General features: G+C 35.1%; 1 protein-coding gene across 5 annotated transcripts in view; it reads left to right on the forward strand.

The window, feature by feature from the left end:
- AKAP6 (A-kinase anchoring protein 6) overlaps window positions 1–24087 on the forward strand; it is a 258093-nt gene that overhangs the window by 103736 nt on the left and 130270 nt on the right. For 4 of the 5 annotated variants that reach the window (XM_015631792.2, XM_015631791.2, XM_015631796.2 and 1 more), the window contains 3 exons: window positions 2569–2691; window positions 17503–17599; window positions 18857–19023. In XM_015631792.2, coding sequence (XP_015487278.1) covers window positions 2569–2691; window positions 17503–17599; window positions 18857–19023 — 387 coding nt within the window. The remainder of the gene's footprint in view (window positions 1–2568; window positions 2692–17502; window positions 17600–18856; window positions 19024–24087) is intronic. The other variant, XM_015631795.2, reaches the window with a different exon arrangement.

A 24087-nucleotide genomic window follows, 5' to 3' on the forward strand; every position in this document is an offset into this window, starting at 1 on the left:
CTTTTTCTTTTTCTTTTTCTTTTTCTTTTTCTTTTTCTTTTTCTTTTTCTTTTTCTTTTTCTTTTTCTTTTTCTTTTTCTTTTCTTTTTCTTTTTCTTTTTCTTTTTCTTTTTCTTTTTCTTTTTCTTTTCTTTTTCTTTTTCTTTTTCTCTTTTTTTTCTTTTTTTCTCTCTATATTTTTTTTTTTTCTTTTATCAGATAATGTGCCTCGTCTTGATTCTATACGAGACTGTCTCTATGTTTTTTTGTCCAGGCCTCCAGACGAGCCCCCAGGCAGTGCCTGCTCCGCCCCGGGGCCCGCAGCCCACCTGGGCTGGGCGGTGAGGGGCCACGCGGTGCTGCTGGAGCTGGATGCTTGCGAGTGTTTGAGCACCAGCGTGAAAGTAGCAGACATTACAACACAGGCAGGTTTTGTGAGAGGGCAGAAGTACCTCCGTGGCTAATAGATGCTTTTTATACTGCTGCAAGCTTTCAGTGCTTCCAAGCACCCTTTTGAAGGCATACAGACACTGAGTACCACAGGCAAATGTTATACGTGTCTGTCTCCGTAAAATACATGACGCATGTACAAGAGAGAGCCTTCTTTCTTTTTCTTTTTTTTTCTTTCTTTTTGCTTACCATATCACCTTGTCTCTCAAGGACAGCACGTTGCTAAAATGCAGGCAGAGATTTATTGAAGGGACAAGAAAGACTTTACTCCTCCTGCTTTTCTCCTCCTCAGTTCACGTCTCCCACTCCTCTGCCAGTCTGGCATCTCTTGTGCTCCACTGTGAGCTGGAAGGATGTAAGCAATGGAGCAAGGAGAACATCTTGCCCCTGCCCCTGTCTGTAGATTGACATGGGGGAAACATAGCCCCTGTGGTATGATGGCCTGTTGTTGGGAGACAGCAGATGTAGTTGCCTTCATTACTTGCCCCAGAATAAAGGCACGTTGTCTCAGTCACCATAGCCACTGGGTTGCTTTCTCTGTCTTTCTTTCCCCTTTCTGGAATGTCCTGGAAAAGAACCTACAATGAAACCTGCACAGGAAAAGCTTTCTTCCTTATAAAGGTTTGATATACAGTGGATTCCATGAATAGAGATAGCAATAGTCTTCTTACCCTGAGGTCTTGTGGGGACTTGCACAAAACAAATAAAGTCCTCAGAGTGCTGCAGTGGGTTCTGTCACGCCTGCAGTATGCGCTGCAGCTTCCTGCTGCACTCTAGCTTTGGTTTAGAAGCACTGCTGCTTCACCTGGGAGCCAAGGGTTGATTGCTGGACCCTGATTCTTGGCAGTGCTAGACCAAAATGACTCTTCTACCTTGAATTTTGAAGGAAGTGAAGTGTGGTTCTGCTTGGTCTGAGTTATTACCATTGCACTTTAAATAACACAGCTGCTACTGCTAGGTGCTACTACTGCACCCACTGCTCAGACTACTTTTTGTCTTGTTTACAATTTCAGTCTCATGTGCAACTTTGGAGAAGACGATTAGGGCTCCTGAGACACTTAGGAATGTTTAAAATTTCTATGCTTAGGTTGCTTTCAGCTATCTGAATGGACCAATAATTATCAGAAATCATTTAATAGATTGAGTGGTGAGACTTAGCTACTGAGTGTGTATACTGATTTGTTACCCAACTGGAAATAAAAATTCCCACTATGCTGGAAATTCATAGCTAATGACTAATACTATAACCAGTATTAGACCTAACTTAATCTAGTCTTACATCGCTTGTAATAGATGCACATTCCTCTTCAGAGTTAATTTTCAGGGTGCTTATAAACATCACGGTCAGTTTATTCCATTTACTCTCTTGCTTTGTGGTGGATAAGACTTCGTTAAAATTATCTGTACTCAGTATGTGCCTATAGAATCATCCAATCATGTAAATTCAGGGGCACTATTTTTAATCAGACAATATAATTGGTACTAATCTTGAAATAAATGGTGCTCCTGAGAAGCAGAAGCTCCTGTCTTCTCCGGAGCACCATCTGTGTGGCTCACATGCAATCAGCAATATTTATATTAAATGCTATATATTCTGCCTCATCTACTGTTTGATTTCCTCTCTCTGAGTCTCATGCTATGAACCAAAAGAGGAATCACAACATCCAAGTTCTGACAAGTAATTTCTTCCCCAGTCTGCTGTGTATACCTTGTTAATGCAGCTTTGTTCAGTCCTTTTGTCAACATTCAGTGCTCATAGTACACCCGGTCTGCCCAGTGCAAGGTCTTAAGCCCAATTTTCATTATAATTTCTATGAGGCTTTTTATATCTCTCCCTCATATTCTCTAAAACTTTGCTGTTTTCTCTATTTCATCACAGTCATATGGATCCCACATTGTCTTGTCCCAAAATATCCCATTGGATAATTCCCAGAAACTGTTCTGCTACTCAGTTACCAGAAGACTACTCTCTAATTGTTTTGTTTATTTGTTTGCCTGTTTGTTTGTTAGTTTTAGGTTTTAAGAGGTAAAATCTTACTCTTTTGTCTAAAAAAAAAAAAATTAAATTGAGCATACATTTTTCACACTGCTATTTTGTTTACAAATGTGCTTGTTCTTTCTTTTTTCTTACATGGTAAGGGGTTTGTAAGCAAGCTGGATGAATTCATTCACTGGTTAAATGAAGCCATGGAAACAACAGAGAACTGGACTCCTCCTAAAGCAGAGACAGACAGCCTTAAACTGTACCTGGAGACACACTTGGTAAGACAAGATTATACTATGATTGCTATCAGTAATTGAAGTGTTCTGCTGTGCTTTTCATTTGATTATTATTTTTTAATTACTAGTGTGCATCTATATTTTAATGTAAGATTTGCAGCATTGCAGTTTATTTTAATGAAAATACCAGCACATTATTTTCTGTACTTGAAATATGTACTGATAACTTTGTAAAAATTAAATTAAAAGGCAGAATCACGTTACAATTCAGAATTTATATCCAAACTGAAAGAAAAGACAATAACAAGAGAAGAAAATATATTTTTTTCTGCTGATCATTCTAGGATTTCTACTACATTGTAACATTAGTGAAAGTGTTATTAGTGAGGAACTCTTATTTCTCTCCCACAGTTTTAGCATAGCACAGTGGCATTTAAATAAAATATTTGAAATAGTTACTTCAATTATTGTACTTGATGTGCATTTCTGTCATTTAACTAATACAGATTTTATACTGTAGGTAGAAAATAGAGCTCAATGTGTGCTGTTCAATGGGTAGGTATCTTGATAGGTAAACTACTCTAGCTGGTAAAAGGAAAATAAGGAAAGTACAGAAATTTAAACTAGGAAATTTCCTCTCTTTCTGCCAAAATCTTAGGTTGGTTCTTACCAGTACGAAATGTAAGAAAATGTGGTGATAGCACTGCTCTGAGCCAATGACCTAGACACCCCAGCTATATGAAACAGTACATTTGCTGAGTCCACATCAGATCATCAACCCCCAGAGCTCAGCATCATTTCCAGTCTCTGATAATCTTATGGTAGAAAATTATTTGACAGTCCCAGGAAGTCACGTGATGCATTACAGGAAAAAATGTCATCTTAATCCCTACTGTAATACTGGGGTGACCATTATTAAATTAATTAACTATACATCAACTACATATACAATTAAAACCAAACTGAAAACTGTCTTCAGGATTTCAGCTGTACAGAAAGCTCTTGTGTCTTTTGTCCTTAAACATTTCTGCTGTAGTAGTGCCTGTGTGCCATCACTGTGCCCTTTGTGGTGGTCTAACAAATGCAGTATGAAGACACTTCATTTTTTGTTATGTTGCAGATTTTGTATTTCGTGGCAGAGTTCAGATTTTTGCCTTTCCTTCTGCACACACTCAGTCCCATGATTCCCATTGTGCTTACAGGTGCTCTGAAGGTACAGAGCACATGGTGAAATCAGACCTCAGGAAAGGTATTGGTCACTTCAAAATGTTTTCTTTGTACTCTGCGACATGAAACTTTTGATGAGAAGCTTTTATGAGTAGAATTGCAATTTTCACTCTTGACTGGATTAAAAGAAACATATTCTAGGTAAAAGGGCAATCACCAGGCTAACTCTCACAGTCAGTTTCCTTTCCCCTTTATTCCAAGGGGAGGAGCACAGTAGCTCATAGGCAGACAAATTACTTCCAGCTTTGCCATATCAGATGGGAATGTGGAATAGTAGCTCAGAGGCAACTTCATCATTGCTAGAGGTAGACTGAATAAATGAATATGTGGGCACTTGTACAACCTCACTTTCCCCTATCAGTTAGACTCCCTCTGTGTGTCTGGGGTAAAAAAATCCTCATATGCTTCAGGATCATTATGTTATGAAAAAAACTGAGGATTATTTTACTTCACTGCAGAAGTAAAATATCTAAAGAATGGTTCCGTTTCTATTTGACAATATTTTAATTAATTTATGGCATCTATATCCAGTGAAAACACCACTGAATAAACTGAAAAAAAAAATAGCTGAGTTTTGCTTCTTGGATTTCAGAAAATGTATGCTATTATTTCTACACAGCAGAAAATACAGAGCATTTTGTAGCATGGAAGATAGTTACTTGTATTAACTAGATTGTCAGCTTTTCAGTGGCTTTTATCTGTCAGACATCCTAATCTGTGTTTAAACAGAAGTATATGAACTTCAATTCATGTTAAGCTCACTGTTGAAATTTCCCTTAGTTAAGAATTGTAAGGCCATGGTGATCATGGTTTGTGTGAGGGACTTACACTTCTCATTTTCTTCTTTTGCCAGTCAGGTTATACATGTCAGACTCACCTAAGATATGCTGAATAAAAGGACTTAGAACTTTACAAGATTAGGTTCCAGACTTATGGGTTTATAATACAGATACGGGTAATAAACTAGCTGGGAAAACAAAGAAAATGTCTTGGTTGTTTCCTATGTAATGCGTCTACACCAGCATATCTCATAACTGTTTCCTCACTGGTGCAGGTTTTCTCATCATAGAATGAGTGTATTATCTTGGTGTAGATAATTATTTTTATTTTTAGAGACATATCCTTACCTTTGGCACAACTTACCAGTTCTGTGAACTGTGATGCTGATGTCTTTGAAATACATTTGTTGTGATGACAAAATTAGTGCCATAAAGGGAGAATATTTTGCATTTATGAATGAAATCTCTTCCGTTAAAATTTAAGAAAAGAAAGTAAGAGGAGCAAGAAAACACAAAAAATGCACCTGTTCCCTTTGTCATTGGTTGAGAAAAGTTCTGCACAGGTGACAAGGAGAAGGTCGTGAATATCTCCCAAATTTTTCAGTATGTAAAATTGTAGGTTGTCACTTCAGGATTCCAATGTAAACTGTTGATAAAGGTTTGAATTTTAAAATCTCTCCATACTCTGCCTTGCTTGTCTCTGTCTTTGACAGTTCAAGAAATTGTGTGGCACAGACACATAAATAGAGTGTGTTTAAAAAACAAGGCATCACTAGAAACCTACAGCATAAACTTATGAAAATCTTTGCATAAAATAATGCTCACATAAGGAGTCAAATCTCTTGAACAGGATGGCAATGCAAGTCTCTATTACAAGTGTCATAGCATGACATCAGCTTAAATTGGTACAATTCCCCAAACACTTGTTCTTGTTAATTCTTATACCTGGCCTGGCAATACTGTCCAGAAAGATGTTAATCAACACTTTGAAGCACACAGTGTTTGTCTATTGGTCTTGGCTCAGCAAGAACTGCCTGCAGAGGTATCTCTGTAAGTGTCTGAAGTTCCACCTGGACAGCTCCTGAAACAGTCAAGCACACTGTGGTGAAGGTGGAAGGCAGCCTCTCCTCAGTTCAGTCTGTTTTAACCAATTATCTCATCTGCACAGAGACTACCTGGGAAGTTCCTGGGCCACCAAAGGAATTTATAACTAAATGCACTGGTGTGCACACAGGCACAGGCCTGATACCCAAATACACCACAATTATGATTTTTAACTGTAAGACCTCTGGGAATTTCATTCTTAAATCACAGTTGCAACTTAAACTCCATAGATTTTGCCACAATGAGAAACCACAAATTTTGCTAAAGAGTAAGAATTTTTTCTACATATTGGAAGGTAGTCTACATGCTGAATGTGTGCTATAATAGACAATCTTCAGCCTAGAGAACAGTTTTCTTGCAAATTTTAAAACCAAGCTCCCTAATGTTCTGCAGAACAAAAGTTGCTATATGCTTCATTTTAGATAACACCAAAGCACAAATCTATAAATGAAAATGCTCTCAGAGATCCCTGGAATGGTGACTGAAATTATTCTTTCAATTTTACAGGTCTTCACAACTCAGTAATATTGGTTAAACTGATTTGGGAGCTGTGTGCTTCCCATTCATATGGAAGAGCTGACATGGAGCAGGCACCCCTTGAACATCTGGCACTCTGCAGGCAGCCACCCAAGCCAGCAGATGTGAAAACACTAATATGTTTTCATAAAACAGGCGTGTTTTTCAGCAGACATCTACTTTTTCACAAAGGTCTCAGTCAGCACTATTAGAGGAAAAATGAAGCAGGTTTTGAAGTTTTTGAACAATTACGTTAAAATCAGTTCCTAATGAAAAGAAAGCTTCATTTACCTTAGCAAAAAGGAACTTGTGAAAATGGTTTCTGATTCACTTTATCTTTTGTATCTCTCCTTTTCTGTTATGCTGATTCTTGCCCATTGGCACCCTGATCAAAATCAGCTACTAGCAGACTCTAAGCATAGACTTGGTGGTATGCAAATCAGTTTTCATCAAAAACAGTATCCTGAAGGCAGCTTATGAGCTAAAAGCATCTGTCTAGGTGGTACTGCTATGCTTGTGAAACCAAGCAGACTTTCTAACCGGCTTGACAAATAAGAATTCACCATGTATCTCTTGACCATTTTAGTTTGCTAAAAAAGGCATTTAACTTTATCCATGGCCTGATAAGATACATTGTTTTAGCACAGTAAAGAAGTAAGCTAGCTGCTGTGAAGAACTGCTGAGGAAAAGGTTTAGACAAAATGTGCTGTATATATTTGCTGAGGCCCTGAACTTTTAATTCTGTAGTCTTAACTTTTTAGTAGCCTTCTAATTCTATAGTCTTCTAATTCTATAGTCTACTGATTCTGTAGTCTTAACACAGTACTTTGTTTTCTTGCTGCTGCACAGCTCCTACTTGTGCACTGTAGTGTGGTGTGCACTTAGGTCATTGTACTAAGCCATTTATTTGTCTGGAGTCATAATTTAGGCTGGGGAATACAAGAATTTTAAATGGGATCCTGCAAATGAAAAATGTCATAATTTACACTTACTTAGGTGCAACTTTTTAAATACTTCTTGCATTACTAGATGTTGGCAAACAACATTTTTTCAGTAGAGATAAAACTAACTAAGATAAAGTCTTAGAATTTTGGAATTAGTAGTCAAGCATTTTTTTGTCCATTTTTGTCCAGTAAGACTGTCCTCCTTGTTTCTTTTAGGCAAAAATGTATGTTCTGTTTAGCTGAAACTAGAATAGCAAATATTGTTCTGTAAAAAACACAAGTGGTGAGGACTGCATGTAGTTATTGCAGTAAAAAATGTGGTTTGGATATGCTGACTGATAATTTCCATGAATAGTAATTTCTTAGTTTTCTCTTCAGATCTCTGTCAGTAATATTTACTCCAATTTAGTCACAAGCTTTGTGCCACATTAAAATCCTTTTTAGCCCAGAATCGGTTTATTATATTAACCTTCTCAGTCACCATATTTACTTTACTTGTTCTATAAATATCATAGAGCAAGCATCATTAGTATTTCAAAACAAATTAGACAAGTTGATTCACACTAGTTTACACACAAAGTTTAGATGTCATCTCCATTCAGAACAAAATTCTTCTTAGGATACAGGGGGTTTGAGTTTTATTATCCAAAGAGAAGTGAAATAATATTTTTTCTGTCTACATTATAAATGTTTCTGGCCACATCATGGCTCAGCACTTTCTGAGCTGTAAACAGAAAATGCCTTCATACAGAAAATAGATTGTATTTTCACATTTAAGAAATTGTGTTGGTGAAGTAATGATGCTTCAGTGGTATTTCATGATACCTGACTGTCTGTTTCTAACAAGACTGCTACGTCTGAAAAAATCACTCTCATCTCCCTGGAAAATCTCATTTTCTGAAAAATGTCAGTTTAGAGAAGTATTAAATATCTATTCTTATTGAAAATAAGGTTAAATACAGATGCCTTGGGCTAATCTACCAACTGTCTTTGTGGTAGCGGTGGTAATGGTAATTTTATTAAAGGTATTAAAGCCTCTGAAATAGCTAAGTTATGTATTGTACTTTTGCTATATGGGAATTTCCAATGTGCATGGCAGCTAATTCAGATAATTCCCTCAAAATATAGAGTACTTTCTGCAGGATGATGGCACTAAGGAGTGAGCACCATGAGTGGCCTAATATTTTGTTTTGCTAAGGATTTTGATTTGAATTTGTTTAACCTATTGTTAGTTTGAATTTTAAAATTTTATGGTGTTTCTTTTTTGTTGAAAGGCATTATGGGTATGCATGGGTTCCTGAATGAATGTCCTTTTCCATAGGAAGCAGTCTGCAGAACATACTTATCAGAGATATAGACAAAACTCAGCAGATTTCACAGGCAAAAAACCCTATTTAATAAGAAGTAAGACAGGAAATTTAAACAAACAGAATACATGTATACTGTCAGTCTTGACTATTATTCAGATTTTAAAATTTGTAAACCAAATAACTTCTATGTAAACTTTTCTTTTTCTTGAGTTAAAGCAAAGGAAATGTTGCTGTCATTTGAATACATTTGACTCCACCTGTATTGTAGTCTGTATTGTAGTCTGAATCCAGACACTGTAAGTTGGTGGCTGTGGGAAAAATAGAGGTTTCTAGACTGTTTGGACTGTTCTTAAAATTTAAAAAACATTTTTGGTGACTAAGGAAAAGTAAAAGCAGGTATATGAGAAAGAACATCCAGGTATATTACCCTTCTATTATTAGCACTGCTGTCCTGACCAATACAAAAACACTGCACTTTAGATAAAGATGTTTCCCATCAGGTCATGAAATGAAGAGAAGCTGAACTAAATCTCTTTGTAAGGAGAAAGAGTAGGCCATGGTTATGGTCCTAGGAATACGGAATTACATCTATTATGATTTGGATCTTTTATTGCTATACGTGTTTCTTAACGAAGGAAGGGAATGTCCATTCACACAGTCCCACTCCAGAGGTTTATTTTCTGCAGGCTTGTAGTATAAGAAATAGTTTCTTTGTAATTTTCCTAGAGACTTGATACTCTTTCAAGTACTGCTTTTTTCCTATCCTTTCATATTTATAGATACGTAATCATGTGTATTTTTGTCTATTAAAATGCATGCTATTGCCTGAAATTTTAGTATTGTTATGCTGGTATTATCAATATAGATGCAATCAGTAATTTGTTTTTAGTAATGAAATTAAATTCATTTTTATAAAGCCTGAAGCTTGTAAATCATTAAAAATATAATGCCAGCATCTCAAAGGACAAACAAACACACTTTCAGCAACATTTAAATTTTCTTTTACTTACCTGCCAAGAGCTATTGACCACTCCCATGGTTCTGTGCTATGTTACTCAGAGGTATAATATCATCCATATTTTAAGTACTCGAAGTAACACAATTACTGTCTGTGTTTTGATGTTTGGAATTCCATGTCATTCAGGAGAAATATAGACAATCCAGGAAATTAATGCAGGTTTTGATTGGTAAATATTTTTATTTGCATCTTCTATAATACTTTTTTCCTTTTCTTAATCTTCAAAATGAATTGGGTTAAAAAATCTGGGATTTTAATTTATTAGCTATATTTTGCTAAGAAGGAATTTTAGTTCACCTTTAAATTGCATGAAACCTTTTGTCTGTGCATATATAAAACAAATCACATCTCCTTCGTATTCCCCTGAAACTAAAATCTTTAAAGAATTGTTTTAAAACTACATAGTGTTGTTTAATTCCAGAGAGTTCATTTTGGTCTGATAGTAAGTAAATTGAAATAAGATTTAAATAATATAAACATGTGTAAGTTATTTTCCCCTTGGTAACTCCATATTTGCCAAGACTGCTATACCCCATGAATTTATCTTTGGTTTGGAAAGCTGTTATGTCATGGTTGGTTTTTTTATTGCATGCGGTAAGAAAATACTTGGACATATTTTGATTCAATAGTTTTTGGGCATGTGTTTCTGGCTGGAAGAGATGTACCTAGAAATGTGTAAGATAAGACAGAACAACATGTCAGAAAGCTGTGGTTTCTGCAGATTATTTTCTGAGTATCTCAAGAAGGCAAGGAATGATTAAGGACAATTGTATACAGTGGGCTTCGTGTGCAATTCACCATGATTATGGCAACTTAGCAATTTTACCCATGCCATTTCCTGCCTGTGTTCTTCCCTTGTTGTCTCTTGATAATAGACCAACGGAGATTTGATTTAGGAATCAACATGTGAACTTTTTTTTGACAATGAAAAATGTTTGGACAGACAAAATCAAAGAGAAATTTACATAGTGAAACAGAAAATAAATTAGAACTGGCAGCAGAAGAATTCATGTGAGTTTGAAATAAAAAAAAAATCTCCAAAAATAGCCTCTATGTCTTCTAAATCTGCAAGATAGGCATCCTGGAGAGTAGGGCTAACTATCATTTTCCTCCACTTCTAAAATTATGCATTTAAAACTTAGCTAAATTACCTAAAATATGACAAACACAATGAGGAGAGAAACAGAAACTGAGGGACCTAAAGCGTTTAATGTGAGGAAGATCAGGTTATTCATGTTTAAGATGTAACAAAGGGAAAAAAAAAACTACAGATGATTTAGTACTGGGATGGCAGAAGCTGTGATGGAGAAGAAAGGGGTGAGGTGATTTTACAGAAGTTTGAATTACTGAAGGGCTGGTGGAGTAGAGCCTGCCTCTTTGTCTTTAGTTTTGCCTGCCCAAATTCTGTGAGCATGTGACACAGCTATGTTACTATTGCTCTGTCAGTACATTTGCAGCCCTTACTCCCACATTTTTATCCCGTCTAAATTTAATGGTTTCAAGGGATCTGGGCTTTCACTGTTTCCCTTAGGAGGTTATTATACAATCTAATAGAGCTGACTTTCATGGGAAATTTCCTATTTATCTTAAAATTTCTCCTTCTTAATTTAACTCCATTAGTCCTATGTACAGTGCCCTCTGATACTGTACTAAGTCTTTTTTCTGCTTGGTGTTCAGATTAATGAAATACAAAACAGACAAAACAAGACAGGACCTTTCTCTCAATCAAGACTTAGTCAGACTTGTTTATTTCTTACTTGTTCCAACATTTCCACTTTTAAACAAATTTTGCTTGCTCTTCACTAAACTCCCAACAGTTTGTCTCCTCATAAATGTGGCTGATTCCTCCCAGACAAAAAGTATATTCTGATCAAATGAAAGATGGAGAATGCCTATTAGTCATCAGAAGGTAAAATCATTCCCAGAGTTGCTATAGTTAGCTCATTGCTAACCATTTTGATCCCAGAATGTTCAATTATTATTATGTTTAGATAAATGAAAAAATTACAGGGAGAAATTATCTGAGCAGTCAAACCATCTTACATCTGATCTACATCTTCAGTAGCACAATGCCCATATGTCATGACGATTATGGGATTTCAGTAGTGAGGCTCCCAATTTTATGTCAATTTTAATGGCATTTTAGATTATAATCTGGTATTGTGAACCAACATAAAAAGTGATATAGTTATTTTGCCCATTTTTATCTGCCTACAAAGGCCAGTGGAAGGAATTTCTCCCAGAGAAACTAAAAATATTTTTGTCTTTTTAAGTCTTCTCATGGTTGCAGAGGATAGAAGACCAAATCTGCTTTCCACTAACTATTCACACTTAAAAAATATCTAAGTTTCCACTAGTTACAGAAGAAAATGTGTGGTTCATCTAAAGCAAATGATGGTCATGTTGCATTAGGACTTAAAGGTTTGCTTAGCATTTGGTGATAATTGGCTCCTTGGTCATCATTGCTATAGGGAGGGCAAGTTCTTAGTTTCAGAAAGAGAACAAAACACGTAGTGAGTACTGCTGCTTTAGAGGATTCTTCATGCTCTTCTGAAAAAGCAAAGGTAGAATCTCTGCTATTGTAAGACTCAGCCTTGGCTATAATGCTGCATAAAGCATTTCCATAGTGCTTGTGTCCTGTTTAGCAGGTGGAGTGTCAGCTGAAAATACAGATTAAGAGAAGAGAATAAAAAATTATTTTTAGAAGCCTTGATTTTATGGAAAACATAAACAAAGGAGACTTTGATGGAAACCATTTCACATGTAGTATTTAGTTCCAAGGAAAACATATCCTTGTGGTGCTTATTTAATAATAAGATAGCTTAATTTAAAAAAGTGAGGCTCTCCTAGAAACAAAATGTATAACCATTTCCATGTTATTATAAGGACAACTTACATAGTAGTTCTTTTTTTGATTTACTGTATGTCATTGGTAGGTAGTATTCAGGAGCCTGAAAATACCGCTAGGTTATTACATAGCTTATTAGGTTATTAACTCAAATTATTAACTTAAATTATTAACTCAAATTCTTAACTTAAATAATAGGCACTGTCCAAACAGAGACTTTCAGCGTCATCAAAAATGCTCAAGGAAAAAAAGAAAAAGAAGAAGAAGAAATTAGACAGCTGCCATTCCATGACCAAAAACTGTGTTCAGAACTTGATATCTTGGTACTTTCTCATAGTAAATTGTTGGGAGGTAACTGTACCAGGACCAATAAACTTGCAAAAGCAGCTGTATATTAAGCATACAAAAATAATTTTTCAGGAATTGTTTCAAGTCATATTCCCTTTAAGACAAATGAAGTGGATATCCCATATCTTTTCTACTTGCAACTGTTCCTATCACTCTAAATTTCACAATTGAATTATATCTGTCACAGTGGGTGTTGTAATTAAAAGTACTACATTCTTAGCCAAAATATAGGTGGAACGATACCTAAATATAGAAGTTCATATTTCAGTAATGTAGATTTCTCAAAAAAACAATTAGGAAATTTTAAATTAGTCTTCCTTTTTCAAATTCTGGAACCATAGAATCCAAGACAGTTAGATAATTTTTAATTGTCTGTACAATTACTCTAAAAAATATGCACTCTAGAAACAGTAATATTATTCTTAAAGGTATTTAAATATATAGAAAATAAACCTCCAGAAAATTCTCTTTCAGGGAGCTCACCACACATTCTGATAGTATGCTGAACTGAGAAAATTAAGATATTTCTTTTAATACATTGTCTTAATCCGGCAATAGGTGTAAACTGTTGTGTCATCCAAACTAGCCTATATTTATGTGTACTTTGTAGGTTCATGATAACTAGCTGATGATTTGTGTTTCAGAGACTATACATTAGAAACAATCAACTAATACATTATGACTTGGAAAAAAATCATGCTTTTAGTAAATCTCTGCCTCTGTAAACAACAACAACAAAAAAATTCTGGTTGTCTGTCCCTAGTACAGATATGAATAAGTGAAGATGCAGATGTTTCACCAAATTATAGTGATTTTATAAAAACAGAGTGTGAAATGTTGCATATCAGAGCTCAATGTGTGTGCACAGTGTAGGATACCTACACAATAGAAGCTTCCTAAATTTAAGTAGCTACAACCATAAAATAAATCCTATGGGGAACTTAAAATATCTTTTTTCACACAATTTTTCATATCCCCATTTGTACAGAAAAGTAAGATATGAGGGAGAGATTATTATATTCTGGGAAAGTGCTCTTTTATTTTTAGTGTGTTCAGAGTCCAGCATATATCAGGAGGTGCTGCTTTTTTAACCCATGATGTTCTGCACTACTGTAATCTTCTGGATCAATAAGTTTTCTGAAAGTCAGGAGACACCTTCATTTTGTGAAGGCTGGGTTCCTTTGTCCCATGCCATCATCAGAAGATAGCACTCCTGGCGCATTGCATTTACACCCTTGGAGTTCTAATTCTGTTTATTATAGTGCTGTAGCTTTTCCAAAACTGAATGATTCCTGCCTCACTTTTCCTCTCTTGTTAAAAGGAGCAGTTGATAGTTATATATAGGTACATGGTGATCACAAAAAGTGAAGAGAACTTTGTAAGGAAATTTTGCTTGTTGCAGCTTGTAAACTAGATTTTATACACTGTAGTTCTAGGGATGACATTAATGTGTTGTTTAAAAAGCTGCTGTCAGGCCAATGCACATGCATTTTCCATAATGTATACGTGCTCATGTGTGATATTTAGACTGCTCTATAGCTGCAAATGTGCCTGGAAAAATGGCTTTGATTAATTGACTTCCCTCCTCTTCTTTCCTCTCTTCACATGCAAAGGCTCCATTCATTATCAGGAAAGATCAGAGGAGGAGGGGAGCAGAGTACCTAGGTCACACGCTGTTAGAGTTACAATTTTCCAAACGCCATAAGTAAACGGTAGGGAACAGGAAATATCCAGGATGGGAGAGGACCTCTGTGTTTGAAGGTCTTCCTTCATTCCAAATATTTGGTCTGGTTTTATCTTCAGCTGAGCAAATTTGCATTTCTCCATTGTATATATATGTAATACTTGTTACATCTTCAACACTTGTCTTTTTCATGTGTTACATTTTCAGCCCCTCAGGTATGAGAAACCTTGAGGATTGATTGAGAACTATTCCTTCCACCGTTCCTTGTCCAGTTCTTCTTCCTTAGGACATTACTAGAAATTATATATGCATATATAATACTAAATTCAAAACTCATACTATACTACATCAATGACATTCGCTTCTGTTTATTTATATTTATATGAATGGTTCTCTCCTCTTAATGTGTGCTGATTTTGGCTGGGATGGAGTTAATTTTCTTCATAGTAGGTAGCATGGGGGCCTATTACAGATTTGTGTTGATAAAACAGGGATGTTTCAGTCACTGCTGAGCAGTGCTTGCACAAAGCTAAGGTTTTTCTGCTCCCTGTGCCGTGCCACCAGCAAGCAGGTTGGGAATGCACAAAGACTAGGATACAGATGTAGCTGACACCTGACCCTGAGTGACCAAAGGGGTGTTCCATACCATATTACATCATACCCAGTACCTAAATTTGGGGAAAGAAGGAGGAAAGGGGGAATGTTTGGAGTTACATCATTTGTATTCCCAAGTCACCATTACGTGTGATGAAGCTCTGCTTTCCTGAGGATGGCTGAACACCTGCCTGCCCATGGGAAGTGGTCCTTCCCATGTGGTGCTTCATTTTGCTTTCCATGTGTGCACAGATTTTGCTTATCTTAACCCACAAATTTTCTTGCTTTTACCCTTCTGATTCTTTTCCCCATCCCACTGAGTGGGGAGTTAGTGAGAGGCTGTATGTGGTGCTTAGTTTCTGGCTAGGGCTAAACCATGACATGCTGCCTCTCTGCTGGGAAAAGTTTATTTCTGCTAAATTTCATGTATGTTCATGGTGTTTGTGCCACTCATAATTTATCCATAAAATAAGAATTTTGCACAAGGAGAATATTGCTAGTCAGAAACCAAAAGTTTGTCCCCATCTTTATTCATCCTATTTTGCTTCTTCAGTTTAACATTATTACTGGTTAATAGGTGCACCTGAAAATCAAGCTGTATTGTAGTATCTGGTGCGTTATGTTAAATGAATCTTTTCTAGGACAGCAAGTCTCTTTTTTTTTCCTAATGAAAGAGAATACCTCATCTTTTCCAATTTTCCTATCAAACACATCCACATCATCTTGAGACACTGTCACATCCAGCTGCATCTATACTCAACTTCAATTATATGAAATTACACAACCTACTCTCAGGTCCTTTAGGTTCTCTTTTGCTGTGTGAGGCACACGCATAGTGCATTTCCTGTGAAGTGCATGATTACAAACTATTCAGTACAAGCCTGTTTTAAGTAAACAGTAAATTAAATATTGTCAGTGCTTGTTCAGACACGCTCTTATGAAAGAAAAATATCTTCTAGATTTGGGTTCATAAAACTCTAGATTTAAGAAAATGACAGACATAAACTAGGGATCTTTTTTCCTTTTTATCTTCTCTTGACTGGCCCAGTTGTTCAAGAGCTGGTACAAAACAGTGTATTCGGATGTCCCTACAAGGACAATAGTCAAAATGCTAAAGGTAGCAAAATTTCTGTTTATTGTTCTTTATTTGAATGGAAAATTCTAAAAAACATTCTGTCACTGTCAGGTACAATGCTGCCTGAAAGACTGTTAAGACTCTGTCTGAGCAACGTGCCTTTTTCAACCATGAAAAACCACAGTAGAAGTACCTCTTTTTATAACTCTTCTGGCAATATTATTTTTTTGCTATGCCAATCAACCTGACTGCAAGGGTTAGGAAAGAAAGAAAATTGTTGCTTCCTTAAGAATTGAGGGCTTTTGAGTATTCTGTGGTACCTATCACCCCTTTTCTAGCATGGTCACTACCATTTGAAGAAGTATCGTTTTATAAAAACTAGAAGCTATGAATGTGCACTTGCAGTCTCCTTTCATCTCTGCCAGTTAACTTATTCCCAAGAGAAGGAAAAGCTCTTTTTTCCAAGTGGTCAAATATTTTTTTCCATTTATTCTCATAGATATTTCAAAGAAAAAATGTGTTGCCTGTATACATTTAGGTCTGTACACAATTTATAATTAAATACAGCAAGTATCCTTTTCTCTATTGTATTTTGTTTCTCTTTCTTACAGGCAAGTATAGTGAGAAGGTCTGGAAAATGATTAAAAAATTTATCCAAGTTATCATTGGTGTATTTAATGGCATAACAAAAAGTAGATCATGTTTCCAGTTCCTTTATTACTAGATCATAATGCAATTTCTAAAAATAAAATAATAATATAAAAAGAAATAAAATATTTTATTGACTGTTAAAACAGAGATCCTTTGCAGACTACTAAAAATATCAGGAAAAAAAATGTTGAAAAACAGTTGCTTTACAAATTAAGAATGCAGAGATCTAAAGCAGACTGATTTGTTCTTTGAAAATGGATATGAGAGTAACTCAGGAACACAATATTAATAGATTTGTATAAGTGCACATAAGGCCAATATATTCAATGCTGTAATTTTTTTTATGGTTTCATAAATAGTGCTATCACCAACATTTCAAAGAACTCTGAAAAAAACAGAGCTCATATGTGGTGGCATAAATTTAGTGTATTTTATAGAACACTGTTACTCCAGATATAGCCTACGGGTTGTGACTTTTCATAAAACCTAATGAATGTCTAGATTTGTCAGCTGTTTCAACACAGATGCACTTTGCTGATCTAATGGAAACATTTTGAGCCCAGATCCAAAATATCAATAGCTTTTAGTATCACAAATTAGTTTGACTATTGGGTGAATTGGAATGTGGTTCTTGATAAAAACCAGCAAGTAATTTTGTATGTGTGTTTTATGATAACTGCCTCTCCAATGTCTGATGCTGAGATTCTTTTCCCTCTCTCTTTTTTCTTTTCTTTTCTTTTCTTTTCTTTTTGCAGAGTTTTAAGTTGAATGTAGATAGCCACTGTGCTTTAAAAGAAGCAGTGGTAGAGGAAGGACGTCAACTTCTTGAGCTTATTGTATCTCACAAATCAGGTAAATCCTTCTGAAATATTGCAAGTCTTTATGTCTCCAGACTATTAAAGAATGAAGAAGCATTGCTGTAAATTACTGCATATATTCACTTCCTTATGTATTATTAATATTTACATTATCAGATTGACCTTCAAGATTTATAAATGTTTCATATACTGCATACAATGCAGTGATACTTATAAAATGAAATACTGCCTGCAAATAGTCTGTTCATTTTATTTTGGTCTTGCTGTTCGACTGAGTTTCAATTGAAATCACATCACTGAAAACTTCACACTGACATATTCTTTGATGTAGGTGCTATGGAAATAACATTAAGATAATGAACTAGGATTTCAAAAATATATATGTATTTACATACTCTGCATGAGTAATTGCATTGCTAAAGCTTTATTTTACCACTTAAACTAATTCTTGCCTTGATTTAAATATATTTATGAGAACTAGATTAAAATTAAAAATACCTTTTTCCTTTGGTTAGGCTTGTCTTTTTCTTCAGAGGCCTTAAATTGAGAGAAGGGAGAGAGGTATACTGATTTCCCTTTATCCCTACCACCTCCTATATTTTTAGATGTTTGCGTGACTTGTCTGCTAATAGGGTTTTAATCAGCATATACTGCTATGGAATGCCATCTTAATTTTGGCCTATTTAACATGCTTTTCATCCAGGTTGAAGTTATTCTTTGCTATACTGTTTTCTCATCATGTTATATTCGTGCCTCTATTGTTTCACAGCATCAGACATATCAGTGTAACGTGAAAGCTGTAGGAAATCACTGGCTTGTATGTATAGTTCCAAAAAGATAGAGAAGTCATAGCTAAGGAGGGTAGTGCATGCAATCATAGATGTAGGAAACAGTAACGTGTAAATTACAGGAAATATTTAAAGGAGTTGGAGGTAAAGAAAATGTCTTTGGAAGATTTTGAAATGTTTCAAGAAAAGGACTGGAAATTAGAGGGAGAGATTACCAGTGTTCCCTACTGCAGAGAAATGACATTTTATGTGGAATTTTTCTCTTGAAATTGTCAGCTGAAACTCAATCAAAATGTAACATGATGGCTGAAAGAAGTGCTTGTTTCTATAACATTGTTTTGCAGGATGAACAATAATAAAGCTTGGATTTATTGATGAGAAAACACATTAAAACTCTTATTGCATTTATTATTTTAAATATCCTGCTAATTATTTGAATAAAAGATAATATTTAAAGATGCTGTTGAGTTTACAGCTTTTATTTTTCCCCCTTCATTTTGGAGAAGGACTGAAGGACATGCTGCAGATGATTGCAAGTCAATGGAAGGAACTACAGAGGCAAATCAAACGGCAACACAGCTGGATTCTTAGGGCTCTGGATATCATCAAAGCAGAGATACTGGCTACTGATGTGTCTGCAGAGAATGAGGAAGGGACTGGGAGCCCTAAGGTAAGTGGCTTGAAGTTTGCCTTATTTCCTCTTATTTCCGTCTTCTTTTGAACTAGGCACCACTGAAGTTTTCTTTCCACCCTAAGGCTTTTCATTTCTACTGGGTAAACTTTTTTTTTATAAACAAAATGAAATGCCTTACTCTGAAACAATAAAAAAATCTTAGAACTTTCAAGTTTTCCAGCAAGACCTGTCTTATTGTGTGTAGAGGGGCATGAGGGGGAACATAAAACATTTAGTAAACAAAACATAAAGCATCTTTAACATGAATAATCAGAATGCTTTTAAATTGTTTTGTTGCAACTATAAATCACTATAATCAGTGCAATCACTCAGCTCTGACATCCATTAGCCGCTTGGTTACAGCAAATTAACAAAGAAGAGAGAAAGTGATTCATTATCTCATTCCTGTTAATGACTATCAGATGCATTGCTTAATTAGGGGATGGCCATTGTAGTAGGAAGAAGGTCATATGCCTTTCCACAAATCTTTTTGCTCCAAGTTTAAGTTGTCCATAACGGTGTAGAATACAACAAGTACTTTAAGAGTAAGCTATTGATACTGTCATAATTTTGTATTTGTAAGAGCATTTTAAATACAGACCATGCGTATTCAAATTGGTGCAAGCAGTATAGGGATACTACACACAATGGAAACTTCTGGCTTAGGGTCCATGACCTTTCATCAACATCAACCATAACCAGAGTTGTTTCTTAAGTGAAGAATATGCAGGAGAACATTTAATAGCTCAATATCTTTGCACATATCTGGCTGCAGTGTTTAGACAAATTCATGGTTTCTGTTTCTGGAAATAACACAGATGGTTCTGCTGAGCGGATTTTCTGGTTCTGATGCTAGACAATTCTTAGCATTGGTATTCAGTGCTTCCAAGAGACTACTTTGTAGAGTGACTCTTGGGTATGATTACATGAAAAATTCTGGTAACTTCTTAGTATAATCCTGCATAGCAAGAATGGTCTTAGGGATGGAGCAAGAGTCAAGGAGAAAATGAAACAAACATACAGGAACACATGTATATGCAGGAGGCAGAATTTGAACTGATATCCCTCATCACTTACCTGATAAAAGCGCTCCTGGGCCATACAGCTCCTCCTATAGGGAGTAGGTGGTGCAGTATCACTTGATTTCATAATGGGATTTGTTAAACTAAACAGACTCACTCAAAGCTAAGTTTTTAGCCTGCCATAGTAATATGATCCCATATCTCTGAATATTTTGACTCATCTGTGGCCAAATGTCTAACTGCTTAATCAAAATTATAATGTAACAAGTATTCTAAAATCCAGCTGGAATTTGTGATGAAAATTATGGAATCCCTGACTTGGAATGATTATATCCAAATATCTGCTTGAAAAGGGAGAAATGGATTCAGGGTTTATATTGCAGTAAATTTTTCATATAGATAAGTGATAGCTCCTTGCCCTGTGCTTTTCATCATAGATATAAGAAACTGAAGCAATGCTTTTCTTGTTTGTTTGGTTGGGGCTTTTTTTTTTTGTTTGTTTGATTGTGATTTTTTGTGTCTACAGGTAAATTTTAAAAACGTAGACCAGAAAAAAGATCAAACTAAAAATATTTGCAGGTTATTTCAGTGATTCTTGTAAGTACATGCAGTGGAGCAGTCAAATTCCATCTACTTCTTCACAATAAAAGATTAACTAAAAATAAAAACCAGCTAATAATATAGCTGTACATTTCAGTTTGCATTTGTTTCAAAAACCAAAAAGAACCTGAGAAGTGCAATAGAAACCGAAAGATTATACCTAGAGGGTATTTTTATTTTTGCCTTTTTGAGAAACTATAGGAACAGCGTTGGTCTTAGAAATCTGTAAAGAAATAGGAAAAGGAGGAATTTCAAAGACCCTAGGAAACTTTTCCCTTAGGACTTTTTAAAACATGTTTTCATTGCACTGTGGCATCTTTAATGAGAACAGTGAAGAGTGGCAGGGGGAAAGGGATGTTCTGAACTCTAGAAATATATTGTCAACATTTGTAGTCAAGATTTCAGATTTTGCATAGGAAATTTTTCATTTTATTGTATGTAAGTTTCATAGTGGTTGCCATAGAAAATTTAGGATTGATTTTAAACATTTCTGATACCTAAGGTTTTCTAATACATTGCTGTAAAATCTTAGGAAAACAGTAAGTTCTCTAAGTACTTGCTAAAACTATTATTCTATCATTTTTATAAATTAAGAATTAATGACTGTATTCAGTTTAAGTTGAAGGATATAAAGTTTTGCCTTCTTATTCCGTTGAGATATGCCTTTAAAAATGACACATTCCAACAAGTACTGACCTAACAGTATGAGTAGTACATGAGACATACAATTCACCTGAGTGTCATTCTGAATCTTGAGACACTTAGCTACCTGGAAAATAGGAGGAATGGTTTCATATATGTGTGTATTTTTAATTTTTTCTCCTTCTGAAGATGTCTGAGACCACTTGTTTTTAAAGTGATCTCTTAAATCAGGCCACTTCTTCATCACAAAAGGACTACTGGATCAGTATGCTTTAAATAAACAGTAAAGAATGGTATTCAAAAACAACATGATTTACTTTCTTATCTAGTAGCTGTGAGTGTAAATACCTAAATATTACCCTAATCTATTTAACTCATAATTTAATGGATAAGTTCATTGCGTTCTGAAGAACCTGCAAATTGTCTTGTAACTGATGTCCTTTAAAAACATGGAAATCTTAATAACATTTTCCTATTGTGCACATTTTCCTTCACTGAACACTGTATGGAATAATATTCTTAGTGTCAGTTGCAAGTTCTGTTCTCAGTATGCATTTGTACAGTTAGTTCATTACTATGATTTTTCAGATCTGGATATTTTTGTTTGCAAGTACATGTTTGAATTAAGTTTTGTGGGTTGTTTTGGTAACAGTTCAGAATATAACATCAGAACTTAAAGGCTGGTAGGTCAAAAGAATAATGGTGTATTCTGCAAATGTATATATATATATATATATACAGTTTGTTCTTCTGGATGTTTATTTCCAGAATAATTGCTTTATTACTGGAAAACATTTCTTATTTTCGATTCCAGCTTCAGAAAACTAAGCATGTAAGACACTGGACTTAATGCATAGAACATTGAAATCTGACTTAAATGTTCTAGGTGAAAAACAGTCTTGGGAAGAATGTGTTAACTGTAAAATGGACTTGTCAGTGGGTTAATGATAGAAACAGTGAGGATTTGAAGAGTATTGGAGGAAAAGGTAAAAAACCACATTTAACAAGGTAAACTGAAAGTCACAGAAATAGTAGGAAATAGGAACAGAATTTGAAGTGGTTAAACAAACCTTTGTATAAAGGGAAAACCGGTGTAATTTCCTCTTGATATGAAATTAAACATCACACACTTCCAGGATCATTTCCCACTCAGTTGCATATAATTTTACAGCTTTTATGATCATTCTAAATAAACATTCTTCAGTACACAGAAAAGAGATTTTCATTTAAAAATTGAAAACTTGGTAAAGCTGTTTGATATCAATCACTATTTGGGATTCTGGGAATGCTGCTTTACAGACAGTTTTATAGTGACACTGGTCTCAGACCTAGTGGGTGGACTAAACACCACAGCTCAGAACAATTATATCCTGCTCAGTCGTTTCATACGAAGATGAATTTGTGGAATGGGCAACAAGACAAAGCAAAGTTTAGAGAGTGGTAACAGTCTTTTCTTTTTTGCTTCAGACTAGTAACTTGTCCTGGTCATCCAATCAGGCTGCTATGACTACTACATTTAGATTATTACTTTGATGTAAGAGGAATATATAAATGAAGTGTTTTGGCATCTTTGTGATTAGTGCAGAGAAATATCACACTTGTGAGTAGATAATTTTCTTCTCCTTGGTGTCTTTTTTTCAACTGTATTTCATGAGTGTGTTGCATGGCCTGTAATATTAAAAGAAACACAGCACTATTTTTTTTCTGATGTCTTTAATCATGATGTTTTAAAACGTTTTAAAACATTTTTTTACTGAGACAGATTTAAATATTATCAACAGATAACAGAGACCATGATTTCAGAATCTAGTATTTTTACTTACATAACCATTTTGAATACTGTTTCTGGTATCCAATATATGCAATTGGAGGATTGCATTTATTATTGTAGTGGGTCGTACTTTGAAGCTATCAAATGGCATGTGTAACTGGCCTTCATTCTCTTCTCCTTCACTTGCTTCTAGTGAAAGGGCAGGAATAACATATACTAGAAGGATCATTTTACTTAGGTTGCTGGAGTTACTTTAATTGCAACAGAATTTTTAAACTTTACATCTCAAACTGATTTTTTAAAATTTAACTTACAGTCTCTCTTTCTCTATTTTTCCACATGCAAAAACTCAGGATCAGACTTGTGGAATAAATCCTGTGTCTCATGTTCATAATACTGTGAAATAAAATATCAAATAAATAGTCATTACTTATTCAGTAAAAATTAAAAAAAAAAAGAAATGGAAGTAAGACTTTCATCTCTGATGTACAGACATATGGAAAGGGCTTTTCTTCTGGTGATACACATGCCATTCTAGTCTATCGTTATCTCATGGTTTAATCAAGTCTTTTTTTTTTTTTTTTTGGAAAAGAAATGTACAAGAAAAGTTGGTATTTGTGCTTTAGAAGAAGTAATTTTTTCCTCTAATGTGTCCATAATGAGCCACATTCCCATCTAAATATGAGAGAGTTTTATCTCATGAGTACAACACCTCATAGATGAGACATTAAACTGAAGTTCTAACCACCTTTACCCAGGCTTACTTCCAGTATCAGTAATTACCATCTGCCACCTTAATTCTTTGCAGTTTCAGTTGCATGTGTTAGTCTCTTCTGTTCAGAACAACTGGATAGTCTTGGGCACAGTTAAATAGTTGTTATCTTTCACTGGTGAAAACAATACTTTATAGTATCTTGCAATGTATTTCTGTGCTCAAAAGTATTAAAGCAAATCCACAGTTTTTCACTACTAGCAAATTCACTACTTCAAAGATGGTAATAGAGAAGTGTTTTCCAGTAATTGGAA

The sequence above is a fragment of the Parus major genome, chromosome 5, assembly GCF_001522545.3.
Source record: "Parus major isolate Abel chromosome 5, Parus_major1.1, whole genome shotgun sequence".
Lineage (NCBI taxonomy): Eukaryota > Metazoa > Chordata > Aves > Passeriformes > Paridae > Parus > Parus major.